Below are 19791 nucleotides of genomic sequence, written 5' to 3'. Positions count from 1 at the left end.
AACAGGTAATGTGTTTCATGCAGTTTGTCAAACAAATTGTCTTTAAAAATATTTAATAATAATGTTAGATGTGATTCAAAATCTATTAAATAAACTATATATCTAAACAAAACATTTATTTATATATAAATAAAAATTACAATTTTAATTTTTAATTATAGTAAGTATCTTATATTTAAAAAGTAAATATATTTGCTATATATTGAAAATATCGCTTTAAATTTTATACTTGAATTGAACCGTTGGTTTCTTTAACCACAAAAATAAATGGTAAACAACATAGAAAACAACAAAATGAACAACAAATTAATGCCAACAACAAGAAAAATATCACCAAATAGATGGTCACTAAGACAAATGAGAACCAATAGAAAAAATGATTGCAATAATTATCGGATTGCATATTGGCTTCATTGGTATCCACTGTTGATGACACCGAATAGATTGCTATACAGGCTATCAATTTTGAAATCAAATTTTATTATAAATATTTATTTAAAATTAAAGACAAACCCCATATAAAAGACACAAAAACAATGAGTGAAGTGATTGAATAAACTATTTTTAGTAGATTTCCCAATTGATTCGTTGAATTGTTTACATCAACACAATTAGTGCTTACTATTAATGAAATTACTGATTGAATCACTAAACCGATGCCAAAAGCTAACAAAGTTATCGGAATTGYCGATTGGATGGGACAGTCGTGTAAATAAATGCTAGCTATTTGGCGGTGAATGACAATAAATTAAACATTTTAGTCAAATATTTTTTTAATTTACAAAATCAAACCAATGATAATACAGGCGATTCCAACCAAATTAAAGAGCATAAAGATTATAACGAGAAGACCTAAATTAAATATTAATTAGGGATTAAATGTATTTTATGGCTAAACTATTTATAAGATTTACAATTATAATTTAAACTTATAAATAGTTATTAAAATACTTTAAATTTAAGATATAATGTTAATATTTGATGTTAGATTAGATTTTATATTAAAACTTACAGCTATTGAACAGAATCTGAGTCACACCACTTATCATCCGGTATTTGTTATTTCGGTTGAGACGTATAGTCGTCCCGATTCGTGTCCAACACCATTCCTCATCAGTTTTATCACCTTTAGTCATGTTTAACACCAGGAATATACTAACCGTTAAACAATATATAAAATTTAATTTAAAATTAAATCTATTTATTACAAAAAATATAGACAATAATTGTATACTAAATACTATACATAGGGTAAACTTCACGTTAAATTTAAATATTTTTAATTGTTTTCTATGAATTGAAATCTGTAATTACAAATATAATGGTTTTGAAAATTATTCAATTGATCCTATTTTTGTTGCCTTTAGTATTTGCAGCTAATAATTTATTTGATTGTAAGATATATTGCATATTTAATTTAATTACAAATTTTTTATAAATTACTTTAAACGTTTGACAGCCAACGACTGGTTCTCATGGGTGACAATAGTGTTGATAATTACCATTTCATTGCCAGTAATGTTGTCTATCATTTATGTTATCATTGATGTCTTGAGAACTGTTTACAACAAATTGTGTGCATCTAATCAAATGATCGGATAATAACATTAAATTATACCTTAATGTACAGCAAAATACAAATCATTTATTAGCAAAGTTTGAATACTATTCACAACTTTATTATATTCTCTCTTTTATATTGTATTTATAGTCTGTATATATATAATATATATTCAAAGTTATTAAATTAATGTATAGTTTAATAAATCTATAATTGCAAATAAAATATTTTGACGATTCAATTGCATTTTTTCTAAAAACATGTATTTTGTAATTGATTATATATATATATATATATATATATATATATATATATATATATATATATATATTAAATACAGTTAACATATTATACAATAAATCAAATAATACAATAAAGTTATTGTGTTTTTTTGATGACATGAGCGCAATCACGAGTGCCCCGAATAACCCGTAACTTAAGTCCGGGAACGTCGCGAACCCGTCTTTTCTGAACGAGTACTACACTGTGTTCCTGTAGGTTATGTCCCTCTCCCGGAACAAATGCTACCTTTTCTTTGCCATTCGTGAGTCTCACGAGAACACACTTCCTGTTCGCTGAATTCGGTTTCTTCGGCTTTTTAATCAATGTCTTCAATACAACGCCTTTCATTTGTGGTTTACTGTCGAGCGGATGCTTTGGTCTCGTCCTAAACTTTGGTTTCTTTAAGTGCCATAAATTCAATAGTCTTTGTTCAAACCATTGTTGGTCAGTGGCTAACGGACGCACCGGTGATATCCACCATTTGTCGGTATCTGTTGATCTAAATGTTTTTGATTCATCTCTTGACAGCTGATAATTGGATGCATTTACAGATAATCTTCTCGTAAAATCTGTTATCAATAGCTCTGAAATATCATCAAAACAATGGTAAGTGAATTAAATTGCAAAGAAATATCATATCATATATCATATTAATTTAGACTTACTATTAGTTATTTGACTTAATGTCTTCAAAGGATTGCCAATCATATGCTGTCCTCTCCATAGATACGATACCACCGATGAAAACATATTTATATGTAAACTTAAAAAATGATTACAAATAAATATATCAAAAATTGATTGCAATTTACGGGTAATTTAAAAAACTAAATCAATGTTTGTATTGACTATACATGTGATTACAATTGTTGTGATCGACGCTAGAGTTCAGTGCAGTCATTGTAAACACATTAATGTCACGAAAGGCCGTATGTTTGCTATGAATTGATTGCAACAAAACTTAACATTTGATTACACTTTGCGGACAAATCGGCTTTTGGTAGTCAACTGTTTGATACTAATATATAACAAATAAGACAATTGTCGACAATGAGTGAGTCGTCGGCGGCCAACAAAATTAATGCTCAATCGGTGGTCACATCGGACACGAGTCCATCAATATTTGAAGTGTTAGCCCAACAGAGTTTGGACACTGGACTCAGGAGAGCCGCTAATTATCTGATTAATGTAAGTCTTTGACGATACGATACTTTACTATAGTATGCAATCAGTAATCAATTGTTAATAATTTGTTGTTTTTCGCAGATTTTGTATTCAAATAATAACCAAAAGTTTTGGTTTCTTTACAAGAACTTCGATGAACTTTACTTCTTGTTTAGTGTTTGTGTCCAATGGTCTCATTTGAAAGCATTCAACGCCTCTTTTGCCGAACATTTTTATAGTCTTAAACGGATTTCAAACGATGGCATTAATAGTGTCTTAAAAAACAAACACTTTTATAGTTCATTAATTGTTTTGACATTATTTCCATATTTAAAGACTAAATTTGAGTCTTTATACGAAAACCTTAAGTTAAGACAATTAGAGTCACAATCCGTTGATAATTCACGACAAGAATTAAAAGAATTTTTTCTAAAGACATATCCAATGGTTCGTATATTCGGCCAATTATTTACTTTATATTATGAAATTAGTTATACTGTCGGTCAAAATGGTTATCACTCACCACTTTTAAGACTATCAAATGTAAAACTAATTAATTTAGGAGAAGAAGACTTAAATCAAATTAATGACAATTTGAATACCATTGACAACAATGACAATTGGTTATCATATTTATCGAGGCTATCACTGAATAGTACCAAATGTTTGTCAAAAGGTTTCGGAGGGTTTTTATCTGTCAGCGCTTTTTTCATACAATTTCTCGAGTATTGGTACAATACTGATATGTTTAACCATAGTTTTGCACCGTTATCTATACCACCCGCACCACAAAAAGTATTTTTTATTTAGGTTTTTTAAAAGTATACATTTAATTACAATTTAGTTAAATATCATTTAAACAGATGGAGATTAATGTGCCCATTGAAAAATGTCCCATTTGTTTAAATATGCGACAAAATGATACGGCACTTATGACATCAGGGTAAATATATATTTTAAAATTTAACATTAATTATAATTAATTAATTATATTTTAAAAAATAGGTTTGTATTTTGTTACTCATGTATTGTAAATCATTTGCGGATTACTAGCCAATGTCCGGTCACTGGTTATCCATCAACCGCTGATCAAATTATTAAGTTATATCCACCCGAACAATGAATTTTTAATTAATAATAATAATATTTTTCTAAAACATAATTTACAATAATTCAATAATACAGTAAATTTTACTATTTTGTTTGATATTTTTATTATATGTAACATTACCGGTAATAACGTTTCTATAAAATTAAATAGAATTGAGAATGAAGTTAAATTTATTAAGTATTAATTTTTTATTTTTTTATATAATATAAATTATTATCACTGAAAAATTGAATCAAAATATTGTCAAAATAAATAATTTTTTATGTTATATAATATTTTGAGTTGTTATATATATTGTGTAAAAAACGTACGGTGAGCGTAAAAATTATAGGATTGATTAATTTAAAATATCTAATACTTCAATGGCTAATAATTTTTTATATGTTTAACAAAACGCATGAGTGCTGAGAATTCAAACAAATGTTAGGCTAATATTACAAAAAGGTTATCAAAAAAATACACAAAACCTCTGAACTACATATATATATATATACATTAAGTGAATATATATTGTATATATCCCGATATATACCGATTTCTTTTACTATTATAAAAATGTGAATTTATTTTTACCATTTTGGAAACAATAATGTTGTAAAATGTAAGTATGCTTATTGTTTACTCTACTGTTTATTGAATAATTGTCTGTTACAGTAAAACAATAAAATTAAAAAAAATGACATAATTTTCTGTTATATTTGTTAATAAATATATAAACTATTTAATATAATTCATAATATTTATAAAGCAAAAATGTTTTTAATAAATACAATAATTTTGGTGATAAATATACTATAAAATTTACACTATATTCAACAGTAGTACTGTATAATAGTATAACTTTACTGCAAAACATTTAAGTTTGTGTAAAAAACATGTATTTCGTAAAGTATTTATTTTATAATCTATTATGTCATACGGTATGTCGTATATAATTTATAGGATAGTTTTATAGGAAATTATTTAGATTTAAATGTATTTCTTTTTAAAAAAATTGTTTAAATATATAAAAATTATATATTAATAACAATGTTTTATATTTGTTAGTATAACTTAAGCAAATAAACTGATTAGATCTCAATCCTCTCTCTCTCTCTTTCGTTCTCTTCGTTAATAAGAGTTTTCTTACCATTGGGTTCTTAGAACCAAATAATCCTTTCAATTCTGTAAAATATTGTAAACAATATCAACAGTTGATCAACACTTTTAAAATGTTTATATTATAATAAATAATAAAAAGATAACTTATCTTAATATGATAAATAAATATATATATTAATTATTGACATATTTTTAAGTTTATTTGTTATAAAATTCTTAGTATTTGAAGATTAGTTAGAAAACTATCTGAAAACAAACCCAATATTAAAGAGTTATCAATAATTTATATTAGTTTTAATTTTGTCGTATTATACATATACGACTCGTATATACAGTAATATTTAGAGTTTATATTGTATAGTATATACAGTATATATCTTAATTTTATTTAATCAATTTATATAGCTATTTACAAATTATAAAATATGATTGTAATAGTCTATTACTAATAGATAATACAAATTTGTTATTATATTGTAAAAAATCAGATAAATAATTATGAATTTGATAGATATCATAGAATAATTTAAAAATATTGACGAATTATTAATTATTTATATATTTTGGTAATATAAAAAATTTTAAACTATTTTATTTAAAATATTCATATATTGTATGTTATTATCTGTATGTATATGTATTTAATAAATTTAGTACATATTATGTACTGTAAATGTTTGAATGTTAAAAACAATTGAAATGCCAACAGTTGGCGACAACTTTCTCGTATAGTCATTGCCTACCATTTCTTAAAGATAAAAGAGTTTAAAAATAACTTTAAATGGATTTTACATTATATACAATATTCAATACAAAGTATATCTTTAAAGTCATAAACAAAAATCTCGTAAATATTTGGTAAGATTTGTTGATTTGGACTATAATTCAAGGTTAAGGACATAATATTTTATTGGAATAATAGTGTAATTATTTGTCACATATATTGCTATTTACATAAATTATTGGAAATACATATCACAAACACATTTGTTTGATAATAAAAATAAAGTTAAAGTTATGTACAATATTTTTATTCAAATTGTTAGGCAGTTGTGTTTGCTTTTTATATCTACAATAATATTAATAAATTTATCACACAATATAACTGCAAAAACGGGTCATTACAGAGTCAAAGTATTGTATGATTATTAGTGCTGTTTAGCTTACAGTATAGTACTCTACAGTCTGTACCTTATACTCCCTTTCCTTATAATTGTAAGACAATTCTTCACTATCTTTCAATTGACATACAAAAGACTAATATCTTTATTAATGCTCTCTCTCTCTCTCTCTCTCTCTCTCTCTCTCTCTCTCTCTCTCTCTCTCTCTCTCTCTCTCTTCTTTCAGTTTTCCCATTTATTTTCTATTTATATTAACATATTTTGCTAATTATAAATTGTACACACACATACATACACACACACATACATACACACACACATACATACACACACACATACATACACACACACATACATACACACACATACACACACACACACATACATACACACACACATACATACACACACATACATACACATACACACACATACACACACACACATACATACACACACACATACATACACACACATACATACACACACATACATACACACACATACATACACACACAYACATACATACATACACATACACACACATATATATACCGGTATACATATATATATATATATATATATATATACATTCATGTATAGTGTGCTCTAAATTATTGAACAATTCATATGAATATTCAACAGAACTGTATTGAAGTGACTTTTGGTGACAAATATTCATTAGAAAAACGAAGAGTTCGATAAACTTTAAGAAATTCAGGGAATTTAGTGGTAAAAGTTGTGCCACTCTTTTGAAACAAGAGATTCATATATACTGTATATATGTATATATAAACAATGAATTTGTTGTCTTAAAGTTTTGCTTCATTTCATTAACAAATTAACTATTATTTAAATTCTGCGAATTGTTTTAATGATGCCTTTATTTTATTACTAATTTAAACAAATGTGTAAATTACATGTTTTTACATTTTGTTTTGTTAACTAATTATAATTATTGATAAAAAGTTTATATCACTGTTTTTATTAGTATAGTCAGACTTTTTTCTAAATTTTTGTATTTTACATATACTGTAATTCATTATCTACGGACCAAATGTATAAATTAACTCTTAATTAAATTAAACTCACATATTCACAGTCAAACTATTCAGTGCTTTTTATTTGTATTTATTCATTAATATTTTATAAGAATCTAAACTCAAAATCAGAAAAAGTATGGTTATATCTTAATTAAAAGTATAAATAAACTATTAAACAATTACTAATGTTATATAATTTGGTTTTTACTAAATTGGAATATATCTTATAGTTTTTTTCAGATATGCATCCCTGAGCCATAATATATAGATGAGAAACTTTTTTATATTATCTGTTCAATAAAACTAATATTAAAAAATAATACTGTTTTATTTTTATTATCTAAAGTTATTGTAAAAAACAGAAACAGTATTTTGTTACAGATTTTTATAAGTATTAATATATAATATATATTATATATTAATTTTTAAATAAAGATTAATATTTAAAAATAATTTTACTTTATTGTAATATGATAAATTTGATAAATAGTTTAATAATTATAAAAATAATTTTATTCAATTATATGTTTATTAGAATTTTAATGTATTGATAGAATTTATATTTTATTTAATAAATTTGCTGAACGTTTAATGAAACTCTATTGTTAAGAGCATAACAAATATAAATTAATGGAGAAATCTATAGACTATAGTTTACTGTTTGTGTTAATAAAAACTTTTATTAGTATTGAAAGGGTTAAGGGATGGGGGATATAAAGGATATAATTTATATCATATAAATGTTAGGCTAAAATCCATGTTTGGACTACCCTTTGCTGTGACAAATAAGTAGGGCTTTGATCGCAGATTACTGTAATGTTTGAGATAAATGTCAATAAACTCTAGTATTCAATAACTTTATGGTTGTTCTTATCACTTGAAATGATGGTCTCATATCCAACTCCCTGAGCCCATAATAATTATGGACCACTTTATATTAGAAGCAGATTATTGCCAACGTGTTAAGTATTTATATTGTTATTAAATGCATTTATGATTATCATTGCCATAGACTCAGATTGTTTATATCAAAACATATTTCCAATATTAATTTTAAGTTATATTAGTTGTTTCATTATTTAATATGTTTTTAATACTAAATTTTTATTAAATAATTTAAAATTAAAAAAATTGTATTTGATTATCACCATTTATATCTGTAATTTATTTAAAACTATATGTATGTGAAAATAAACATTTGATAAAAAGCGAGAGTTAAGCACTTTTCGTCCACTTTTTCTTTCTTTATTTAACTTAAAATTTAATAGTCTATTAGTTTATACAATGCATACAATACATTGATGTACAACAACACCGACTAAAAGCTTGTTTATCACTCTCACTGTCTTTTGCTTTACAATTGCTATGAGAGAGAGAGAGAGAGAGAGACTTTATGCCCACTTTACTATACGGTGGGCATAACCAGCCCATGCATTAACATATAGTGACAATAAAACTGTGATTTATGTTGTAATTGTAGCGACAATTGGGTGGAATATATACACTAAAAACTACAAACAAAATGTAAAAAGTATTGTATTTTTAGAGAATTTTGTTCAAAAGTACTGTACTTTCAAACTATAAAATCACTCTCTTTTTCACAAAAATTGTTTATATATTGCGTGCAATATATAGGTTTTACAACGAGGAAACTTCAATAAATATTATGGTTATGTATACTGTATGTAGATTATATACTTATGTGGTTAATGTTAACAATAGATTATATTATATAAATAGCTATTATGCCATTATTGCATATTTATTGATAATATATATATATACATACAATCAATTTATGTTTTTGTTGCCTTACAATTTGATGGGATTGTGAGTGAGTGTGTGTGAGAGAGAGAGAGTATTGAAAATATATATTTATGAATGTATTGAAAGCCAGTGATTCCAGTGGTTTGAGTCCTAACACACAGTCAGTGGTTTATGAAGTTTAGTGAAGGGAAAGAGCATTTGATAAACACATGTATTCTCACATAATGTGCTTATAATTGAATGAATATATCAATTGAATACAAATCATATTTGACACATAAATGTGTGGCACAAACACACATCAAATTGCGACCTTTTGTCTCCGGGCAACCAATACTATCACCCCAGTAGGTCACGACAGGCCAACTCATAGTTTATGGTCTATTGTCACCTGTTATTAATTATAGGTATTACATATTACAATGTTATTACATATATATTTCCAATATTTTTATATAACCGAAAAACTATATGTCATAACAGTTAAATAAAACAAGTTTTACATCAAATAATAATACACTGTACTATAAATTATAATAACTGATATTTTATTATTGATTACAATATTGAAACAGACGTTTAATATTCAACACAATATTTATTTTTAGATTATTATTATTATTGCAAAATTCTTAGCTAAAAATATTTAATAATTCATTAATATTGTGCTGTAGTTAATGTAAAATTAAATGAAAATGTATACAATATATAGTATTTTAAATGTAATGAATACATGTACAATTTATACAGTAAAATTTTTATAGATTAAATCATTAAAATAAAAATACACTGTTAATAAAATAATTATATACAGTTTTATCATTTTAATGTTGGATATATTGATAGATTTTAGTTGAAAGTGTCAAAATTATAAAAATATTTTTTTAATTTAAAAAATAAGTATTTAAAAAAAATAAATATACATATGTTATAAATTATATATACATTCAAAAGTTATACATATTATACTGTACTGTAAGTTGTATGGAATGAATGAGATTATAGTGATTGACAAAAGTTATGATGAATTTTGAGTTCAATAACCATTTCAAACACTATACTCATGTCATTCTCATAACTCATAATAAGTGCCAAAAATAGTGAATATATTTTTTTTTTGTAAAAATGAGTCTTTTTTTGTAAGACTTATTGCGGACTTCCTTTTTGCTAACAAACAACGAAACCCTTTGCAAGAGTTGTAGGAATAGTTGCCTTTTGGCTGAACCCAAAGGGATAGAAGATTAGGAAAGTGTGCGATAGTGTGTGTGTGTGTGTGTGTATGCATGTATGTATGTATGTGTGGCAGTTTGTTGGGAAGAGTATGTGAGGGGTTAGGTCTCAAAAGACATAACCTCTTAGATGACCCTCTTTTATATCCTCATCTTAAGGGGTAACTGACCAGAGAAACAGCTCATATACCCAATGCTATCAGCTTTGGTCAGTGCAGTGTCAATATAGCTAAAGATAGAAAGCAGAGTAGTGTTAGAGTTGATGGCATAGCAAGCAATGCGTTATCAGTACTGTAAGATTGTTAGGGCACTGGTAAGGAAGTTACGCCCTGTTGTATACATATTGTGTGTATTGAACAGTACTTTCGCATCACAACTGACCAGTGCTTATGCCTCAAGCATGAGATAACTCTAACTTATATGTAAAGGCATATACATAAGCCTTTACTCGCCAGTGGCTTTACATTAATAGGGGATATAAAGGGGTTGATACTATAGTCGTCAACTAGTGGACAGCCGGTTATACAGCACTGTTGCCTATGCTGTGTAGTGGTCGCCAGTCTGACTGCAATATATATATATATATATATATCTATAAGACTTATGCGAACAAAATGTAAAAATGTTTACCTAAACTATGTATTGAAGAGTTAGGGAGAGTTAGACCATAAGGGGATAACAGGGCAGCAAAGGGGTTAAACACTGGCAGCACTTTAATTGCAATGACCAGTCCTTTCTCTCATTTGAAGGACAGAGTTTACCCAAAAATAGCTTTCCTCTCTATCGCACTGTTAGCTGATTTTGAAGTAAACAACAAAATGCTTGTATGCAATATATTATGCATTTTTGTGGAAATACTTTTGAAAATATGAATAATAACTCATTTTTCAAGAAGAAAGAGTTATACCTAAAAGCAAACTTATGGTCAATAGTTATGGACACTGAATAACATTAAAAAGCATAGCAACTGGTGATGACCGGTGTTTATATGTTATATACAAGAATATTGTAAAACCCTTTAAGGCACCAAAATCTATAATTTTCAATAACACTTATTGAATACATATTGTGTGCACAAAAGTTTATTCAACTTTCTAAATATGGTAATCATTGTTAACTAAAAGTAAGAAAGAAATAAGTATTGAATATTATTTGCAAAACTTTCCAAAATATGAGATAAATATTACATGAATTTTACAACATATATATATATATTATATCTCGATTACAAAATTATACTTAACATTACATCTAATCAACTTAATAGTCAAAAAGTTGAGTGAAAAACTAAATTATGTGCTTCACAGCAGTAATCTTGAAATTTAATTATTTTTTTCTAATAAATCACAAACATTGAGGTTTTAAAATTATTTGCCTATTATTTAAAGTTTTAAAAAAAGTTTAAGTTGTTTGTAAATTATTGGTTAAATAGATAATTCTATCTTTAATATAACGGCTAATATTTTGCATGATTACTATAACATTGATCAACAGTTTAATACAATAAGCGAGTATTTTCTATAAGCAATGAATTATAACAAAAGCGAAAAAATTGTTATGTTATAAATGTTTTTGAAAAATTTGCTAAAAATAGTAAAACTTTAATCAATCAATGCATTTGGCAATCATTGTAATGATCAGTGGTTTTGATTGTCAAACATATGATTGCTTTGTAAGTGAGACCAGTGGTCAGTGACGAGAATCTAACTTTCATATAAAAAACTATTCAATAAAAATGTAACGTTTGCTTCATATGCTATAAATGGTTATTCATTATATAAATTTTCATATTTATTGTTACCCTTTTATTTTGAAATCTCAATTCATGCATATATCAGGTTTTGGTACCAAAAAAAATAATTTATGATTACATTTGATGTATATTTGTATATCAAATGTATTTGTAATGAAAAATCATTGGACAGTTAGACAATAGCCATTTCTCAATGATTGTAAAAAATGCTAAAATACTTTTCATGTATTAGTTTTGAGAATATTCAGTGAGTTTTTGTCACTAAAAATAGTTATCAATGTATTGCTAACATCAATAATATATGGCATATATTGTCAATATATTCGTCATACAAACTCCTCTCTTTCCTATCATAACCCGATACCAATTGAACGGTAACAGCTGCCTATCCCCGACTCCCAGTGCTCTCTCTATTTCCCTATATATATAGCCGATGTCCAGTGTGTGTAATATTAGGGTTGAAGACTCGTAGTGTTGATTCAATACTTACGGTTATGACTGTGCCTTATATGTCATTTTATAGCACCGGCTATTTTCTAATTCAAATAGACTGACTGAATGGACAATAACTGTTTAAATGTCCATACATTACACACTCGTTACTGGCAATCATTGAAGCTATCGGTGCAAAGCTCAAGGTCTATATAAAAGCTAACTGTGCTCTATTGGTTAGACATAGTTGGACAGTCAAACTGGTGGTCGACTACTTGATATGTGAATATTAATACTGCATATATAATATTACTAAAATATGAAATGCAATCAAAAAATGTAGTTATTTTGGAGTAATTAATTTAATAAATAAATTTCAATTATTTAAGTCCTACAACACATTGAGACACAGCACAGGGTGTTTTTGCTCAAACCTAACGCTGCTCTCCCCTCGCCTTACAGTTTATTGCATTGCTTTTATTGTTTAGTGTTTATTGAAAGGGAAAGGGTTTAAGTTTAGTAAGTATTGGAAGTGTTGGAAGTGTTGGATGCAATAAATGCTTGTTTTTAGTATTCAGAGGGTTATAGTGTACGCCCGGTTCGCTCATTGGTTGTTAGGTTGAGAGTACTGCCTGTACTGGTATTACAGGCATTACAGGCATTACCACACTATAAGCACATATAACAGTGTGTTGTGTGTGGACTAGCGTTACGTGTTTTGCATACAACACACACAACACTACATATCATATAATAATCACATTTTGGGAACTAAAGGGTTCACCAAACAGTTGTGTCCACAACTTGACAACAACTACACCAACACTACATCTATAAGCAATGTTAACCAACGGCACAGTCAACCAATACTCTCCTAATTCAGACGAGTCCTATGACCAGCCATTGGACTTTTCGGCTAAAGCTCGTCCGCCGTCCACACCATCGCTGACCAACATTAATGTAAAACAAGAAGTAAATGGCAAAAGACGGGACAGACACTCGACCGATAAAGAAGAAAAGTCTCGTCCGCTTACAAACAAGTCATCATCAAGAGAGCCATCGGTCACTAATTGCTTTACAACTCCATCGCCATCACCGCCAGAGCACAACCCGAACAATCATCACAACTCAAACCAAGTATTATGTCAACTCTTAACCGGAAATCTTATTTCAACGCCAACGGGAAAACTTGTATCTAATAAAAGTTCAGCCAATGCTCTGTCAATTCAACAGCAGTTAAGTGCCGCCGAAAATGCTCAACGATATAATGGTCAGAGTTTGCCTATATTGTCGGTATCGTCACCACCGCAGGCAAAAAACCTACAGTCGATAACACCATTTGGTGAACGACACAATTCGCCATTGAGTCCAACCGGAAGTGTATCTCCTATAGGAATGGGTCCCTTAAATCAGGTGGAAATGCATTTCCCACATTCTCCGAGTTCCACAGGTATTGACCGATTTGGTACATCAGGTGGTTTGTTGACCACTGCCTCCCATATGGCCTCATTGGCTGTTAATGACACGGCTAAGCGTTCTCTCAAACATAACCGTCCATTTAAAGCCTACCCGCGCGACCCCTTATCCATTCCAATGAATTATTATGCATTACATGGACTACAAATGCCAATGACTCCCGAAGCTATTGCCACGCAATCAATAATGGCCACCGCCTCAGATCAGGCGTACTTACAATTTAGGGAACAAATGCTTGTCTCACGTAAGAGCACTCACGAACAGACGCGAAGAACATCAGATGGTCAGCAATCGATGCCAAAGAATAGTACACAGACTACCAGTGCATCATTAGCTTCTCCACCTATCAATTCAAACGGCAATAATAACGGTACAAATGATAACAATTTAAATCAAAATTCAATTTATATGAATCAAAATGTTTGTCAATCGACAACACCTCCGAAACAACAAGTGATACCCATTATGAACCCTAAAATGAACGGTTCATTGCAACCCATGTCTACGGCATCTCATATTAATACTACAGACGACACGTCTCAATACTCTAATGGAAATTCCAGTGGAAACTCATCTTCTGGTGAGGCAGATGTGGGGTCAATGGCCTTAAACTGTAGCTCTAAATTGGAAAATGGACACAATATTAGTGACGATAGCAATGATGATCAGCTACAGCACAGTCATAATCAACATCTTTCTGCTTCAGCGTTACGCAAAAGAGGTCGTCCGCTGCCAGAAGATCTCAAAGATGACGCTTATTGGGAAAGAAGACGAAAGAACAACGAAGCAGCAAAACGATCGAGAGATGCCCGAAGAGCTAAAGAAGACGAGATCGCCATTAGAGCCGCTTTTCTTGAACAGGAAAATCTTAAACTTAGGGTTGAAATCGCACAACTCAAGAGTGAAACTAACAAACTTAGATGTCTTCTATATAGTAGCTAACTGTCCAATCAGTATATATTAATATTTATATAGATATATCACGTCATAAAATTGATTTAATTGTCATAACATATATATAAATATATATATATATATATAAATTATTTTTAGTATTTGTGGTAAAGATTATTAATAAAAACTAATGATTCAAAATATTTGCCTATTTTAAAATTTTTTTAAATAATAAATATATTTGTAAGATTGCATATTTTTATTGGTAATTGTTAATTATAATTAAACGCTAGAAAATATTAAAATACTAATGAAATATAAAAATAGTATATATTTGAAGATTGTTTTGAGGACTGTAAGCTTTTTTTTAAAGAACGGTTAGCAAAAATGTTGTCCTAACCAGTACTCTACCATAAAATATAGTACCGTATTCTTTATACACTAATGTACAGTAATATAGACTATTATATAGTATTGTATAAACCACTCCTCAAGTCACTCCCTTTAAGGTTGTATTTTACTATACTATTCAATGTGCAACTCATCTTATTTGCAACTTTTATATAATTGTATTTAATAGTTGATAATAATTTATAAGATGATAATCACTGTATAATAATTTATTGGGTAATAATATCTGACTTTTTTAAATATTCATACAATGGTTAAAATTAATAGATAGTCTAGTTTACAGTTAAACTATTAAGTTTATAATTGTTATTATAATCTGATTGTGTAATACTAACTTAAATGTTATTACTAAATTTTAACAGTAAAGTTTCCAAAACAGTATATTTTAGTAATAGATTAACTAATTTAACCTTATTATCATATAATATACTATTTTTATTAATAAGATTTCAAATACATTATATTAATAGTTATTTTTATAAACTGTTATTTACTAAGATTTTATTAATATTGTATGAAAATATTATTTTTACAATTAAAGTTTGGAAAGTTTTCTAATAAATTCAATATTCTCAACAACAAAAAATAAAATAAAATATATACCAAACTAAACATCATTGTTAACATTTAAATTGTGGTCAAAAAATATTTAAGAATCATATGTAATAGAAAATAAACTATTTTAATAAATATTATAAATAATTATTAATAGATATAATTCCATATTCTGGGTATCTTAAGAGTAATGTTTGGTTAATGACCTAAAATGATATACAATATGTTTATCTTTGTACAAATGATATAATGTATTACAAAGCATTAGTAAAAATTGATTTAATTATTCATTTATAACAACAACAACAACAACAACAACAACAAAATACTAATTAAAATATTTGCTACAAAACATACTTAAAAAATTATAAATATAATTAATATTTAAAATCTTTTTAGTTGTTCATATAATATTTACCATAATAATCAAAATATAGATCATTTATTATTCACAAGTTATTAATATTAGTCATAAAATGTTATTTATTGTTTTTTAATGTATAATTTATTAATTAATTTTGTTAATTTGAATAACAAAAGTAATTTCTATAAAAATACTAATTTTTTGTAATTATTGATTTTATAGTAGACAATTAATTATTACAATATTGTATAATAATTTTAATATGATATTTGAAACTTAAATACAAGTATAACCTTTTTATATCCTTAACTACAATTACTTATAATTTTCAATAATTTTATCTAACATTACTTTAGATATAATAAATAATATATAAATTTTTATATTAAATTATATTTATACACTATAAAAATACTTATCTGTAATAACATATAAATTTAATAATTAAATTTAATTACATTATTTTAATTTACATTACATGTATTGTATAGTATAGTGACATCTAATGTCTTAAAAATAATAATATAATTTGTTTTTAATATTTGATAACATTATTGATGTGAAGCCTATTGTTGTGTTTATATTGAATTTACGATGAATTTTACAAATGAAATGAAATGTTTATTATTTGTGTTTATTATATGATATTTATATCAATAGTATTTGATTAGCAATTGTTTGAATCCAATGGCGATAATAACTATACAACTGTTGATACAATTAATGTCATAAATGTCTTGAAAGTCACAACAACTGATTGATTACATTATCCACTAATCAGTCAATTAGTTGTCGACAAACTCTACGACTAAAACAAGCAATTGTTTGATATCTGAAAACATCGGATCAATGGTAAACTCGATGGGTGTCTGACCAACGAATGGGCATATATTTGAGGTCTTCACTGAAAGACCCAAACGGTAAATATCAATTGTGACGGATTGGTCAGTGCAAACATGTCGGTAATGCATACGCGGACCATATCGGGTCACCAAACACGTAAAAAGGTGGCCGTTTCTTATGTGATACGCGAAGACGTGGAAAAGTATCACCGATCGGGTGTCAATTCGCTACAATTGGACAGCCATTCGGGTCGGTTATATTCAGCCGGTCGGGACTCAATTATTAGGATATGGAATACCCGAACTCAGGCCAACCCATATATCCAATCCATGGAACACCACACCGATTGGTGCAATGATATAATCTTGTGCTGCGGCGGCAAAAATCTGATATCGGCGTCCAGTGACACAACTGTTAAGGTGTGGAACGCCAACAAAGGCTTCTGTATGTCGACATTGAGGACACATAAAGACTATGTTAAATGTTTAGCTTATGCTAAGGACAAGGAACAAGTGGCCAGTGCTGGTCTCGACAGAGCTATATTTCTCTGGGATGTTAACACATTGACAGCATTGACCGCATCTAATAATACAGTGACCACATCATCACTAACTGGCAATAAGGACAGTATTTACTCATTGGCGATGAATAGCGCCGGTACTGTCATTGTTTCGGGTTCTACTGAGAAAGTATTACGGGTTTGGGATCCCAGAACTTGTCAAAAATTAATGAAACTTAAGGGCCATTCGGATAACGTGAGAGCTGTGGTGGTAAGCCGTGACGGAACTCAGTGTTTATCAGCGAGTTCTGATGGCACGATCAGACAGTGGTCATTAGGACAACAACGATGTGTCGCCACATTTAGAGTACACGATGAGGGCGTCTGGACTTTACAAACAAATGAGTCATTTACTACTGTTTATTCCGGTGGTCGCGACAAACGAGTGATTATGACAGACCTCCGAAATCTTGATAACAGAGCTGTGATATGTGTAGAGTCGGCACCGATACTCAAATTGCTATTAACACCGCCAGATAACAACTCAATATGGGTGGCCACCACTGATTCATCTATTAAAAATTGGTCATTACTTCATAACAAATATAAAGGAAGTTTTAGCAATTGGGAGGAATACGATACCGACGGACCACCCATTAATGATTGTGAAGAATGGAAAATCAAAGGAAATCCTTCGATTAGGAACTATACGGTTCTTAACGATAAAAGATATATAATGACTAAAGACACCGATAATAAGGTTGCCATATATGACGTACTGACTGCAACTAAAGTCGAAGATCTCGGAACTGATGTTGACTTTGATACTGAAGTCAAGAAACGTTTTAAAATGGTTTACGTTCCCAATTGGTTTACTGTTGATCTCAAGATGGGTATGCTTTCTATTCATTTAGAAGAACCCGATTGTTTTGCTGCGTGGGTTTCGGCCAAAGAGTTTGGATTTTACAGTGAAAATGACGGACCGGATCCTAAAATCAATTTGGGAGGACTTCTATTACAAGCATTATTGGAATACTGGCCACCAATTTATAATAATGAAGAAGAAATAGAAGCCAACGGTTATTCTATGAATGGTCAGCCACAGGGTATACCATCTAAAGAGCCAAAACAAAATAATGTCAACGAAAGACTTGAGAGACCAGTGAATCAATACTTTTCAGTGCCATCGCATACACCGGTTATATTTAGTGAGAGTGGAAACCGAACTTTACTCAGATTATTGGTGTGCGACGCCCGACGAGAGACTGAGGACTTGTTATTGCAGGACACGGTTCCGCCGTGGGTTAAGGATGTCGTAGTGGACAAAAATATGCCTAAATTTAACAAAATACCATTTTATTTATTACCCCACATCTCATCCGGTATCAAACCATTACGTAAGGAACGGTTATCAGCCAGTGATATGCTTCAGGTTCGCAAAGTTATTGAACATGTCTACGAAAAAATGTTGGGCACTAATTCAGAATCGGGATCAACAGCTGCACAGTCCACTTCAGCCACCGGCAGCACCGGTCCCACTAATGGCCACAATAATGGAACCAAAAATAGTGATAATTCGGGCGCCGATAGAGATGACGAAAGATTATCCATTGCTGAAGAAAAAGTTGAGCTCTCGTGTCAAGAGATGGTTCTCGACCCTAATCTCGATCTAAGGACTGTTAGACATTTCATTTGGAAAAGTGGTGGAGACTTAGTGTTACATTACAAGCCATTAAAGTGAACAAACTTTTTATTAGTTGTTGTTAGCAATCATTTTAACATATTTTTATTAATTAATTAATTAATTAATTGATTAATTAATTATTATTATTATTATATAAATATTAACGAAAGCATTACATTTGGCTCTAAAAGATTAAACAAACAATATGTTTGTGTTTTGCAAACAAATACTATATTACTCTATAATTTTAAATACAAAATGCAATCATTTTATTTGGATTTTCATTTTATATTTTCAGTAATTACTTCTAATAATTGTTATTTAATTACTAAATGATTATATTTTATAATATATATACATATAATTATTAATTATATTTTGAAATTATTATTATTATTATTTTTGTTATAAATAACTAGTCTTTAAATTAAATATAATGGATATAATAAAAGAAATGAAATGTTTATACTTAATAAATAATGAAATTATATTAAATATTAG

At 28.4% G+C, this 19791-nt stretch overlaps 5 protein-coding genes across 5 annotated transcripts; 3 read left to right on the top strand and 2 right to left on the bottom strand.

The window, feature by feature from the left end:
• Positions 1 to 216: 216 nt before the first annotated feature.
• LOC128966340 (uncharacterized) lies at positions 217 to 1689 on the bottom strand. The gene is made up of 6 exons (XM_054313188.1): positions 1444 to 1689; positions 1013 to 1155; positions 793 to 852; positions 514 to 723; positions 335 to 456; positions 217 to 249 (listed from the first exon to the last, which is right to left on the bottom strand). Exons 1-6 carry the CDS (start codon positions 1530 to 1532, stop codon positions 217 to 219), a joined length of 657 nt encoding a protein of 218 aa, XP_054169163.1. The 5' UTR covers positions 1533 to 1689.
• Positions 1690 to 1898: 209 nt separating this feature from the next.
• Positions 1899 to 2714, bottom strand: LOC128953050 (40S ribosomal protein S12, mitochondrial-like). The gene is made up of 2 exons (XM_054298547.1): positions 2509 to 2714; positions 1899 to 2427 (listed from the first exon to the last, which is right to left on the bottom strand). The coding sequence occupies exons 1-2, from the start codon at positions 2591 to 2593 to the stop codon at positions 1940 to 1942; spliced, it is 573 nt and encodes a 190-aa protein (XP_054154522.1). The 5' UTR covers positions 2594 to 2714; the 3' UTR covers positions 1899 to 1939.
• A 45-nt stretch (positions 2715 to 2759) lies between these two features.
• Positions 2760 to 4130, top strand: LOC128953048 (peroxisome assembly protein 12-like). The gene is made up of 4 exons (XM_054298546.1): positions 2760 to 3031; positions 3110 to 3802; positions 3871 to 3950; positions 4013 to 4130. The coding sequence occupies exons 1-4, from the start codon at positions 2894 to 2896 to the stop codon at positions 4128 to 4130; spliced, it is 1029 nt and encodes a 342-aa protein (XP_054154521.1). The 5' UTR covers positions 2760 to 2893.
• An 8837-nt stretch (positions 4131 to 12967) lies between these two features.
• LOC128951763 (GATA zinc finger domain-containing protein 7-like) lies at positions 12968 to 15028 on the top strand. Its single transcript, XM_054297033.1, has one exon. The coding sequence runs from the start codon at positions 13405 to 13407 to the stop codon at positions 14980 to 14982; it is 1578 nt and encodes a 525-aa protein (XP_054153008.1). The 5' UTR covers positions 12968 to 13404; the 3' UTR covers positions 14983 to 15028.
• A 1861-nt stretch (positions 15029 to 16889) lies between these two features.
• LOC128952632 (WD repeat-containing protein 48-like) lies at positions 16890 to 19416 on the top strand. The gene has a single exon (XM_054298051.1). It carries the CDS (start codon positions 17221 to 17223, stop codon positions 19345 to 19347), a length of 2127 nt encoding a protein of 708 aa, XP_054154026.1. The 5' UTR covers positions 16890 to 17220; the 3' UTR covers positions 19348 to 19416.
• Positions 19417 to 19791: the final 375 nt, after the last annotated feature.

This window comes from Oppia nitens, unplaced genomic scaffold (assembly GCF_028296485.1).
Source record: "Oppia nitens isolate AA-2021 unplaced genomic scaffold, nextdenovo-longstitch-racon4-pilon3 scaffold1_pilon_pilon_pilon, whole genome shotgun sequence".
NCBI classification, from domain to species: domain Eukaryota; kingdom Metazoa; phylum Arthropoda; class Arachnida; order Sarcoptiformes; family Oppiidae; genus Oppia; species Oppia nitens.
Note: the sequence above shows the minus strand (reverse complement) of the source record. Positions and strands in the feature narration are given on the sequence as shown.

What these genes read in the sequence shown, in the direction of transcription:
- LOC128953048 (XM_054298546.1), top strand. Translation starts at nt 2,894, where the DNA reads ATGAGTGAGTCGTCGGCGGCCAACAAAATTAATGCTCAATCGGTGGTC. An exon ending in CCGCTAATTATCTGATTAAT is followed by an intron (nt 3,032 to 3,109) that starts GTAAGTCTTTGA and finishes TGTTTTTCGCAG; the next exon opens with ATTTTGTATTCAAATAATAA. An exon ending in TACCACCCGCACCACAAAAA is followed by an intron (nt 3,803 to 3,870) that starts GTATTTTTTATT and finishes TCATTTAAACAG; the next exon opens with ATGGAGATTAATGTGCCCAT.
- LOC128951763 (XM_054297033.1), top strand. Translation starts at nt 13,405, where the DNA reads ATGTTAACCAACGGCACAGTCAACCAATACTCTCCTAATTCAGACGAG.
- LOC128953050 (XM_054298547.1), bottom strand. Translation starts at nt 2,593, where the DNA reads ATGTTTTCATCGGTGGTATCGTATCTATGGAGAGGACAGCATATGATT. An exon ending in ATTAAGTCAAATAACTAATA is followed by an intron (nt 2,428 to 2,508) that starts GTAAGTCTAAAT and finishes ATGATATTTCAG; the next exon opens with AGCTATTGATAACAGATTTT.
- LOC128952632 (XM_054298051.1), top strand. Translation starts at nt 17,221, where the DNA reads ATGTCGGTAATGCATACGCGGACCATATCGGGTCACCAAACACGTAAA.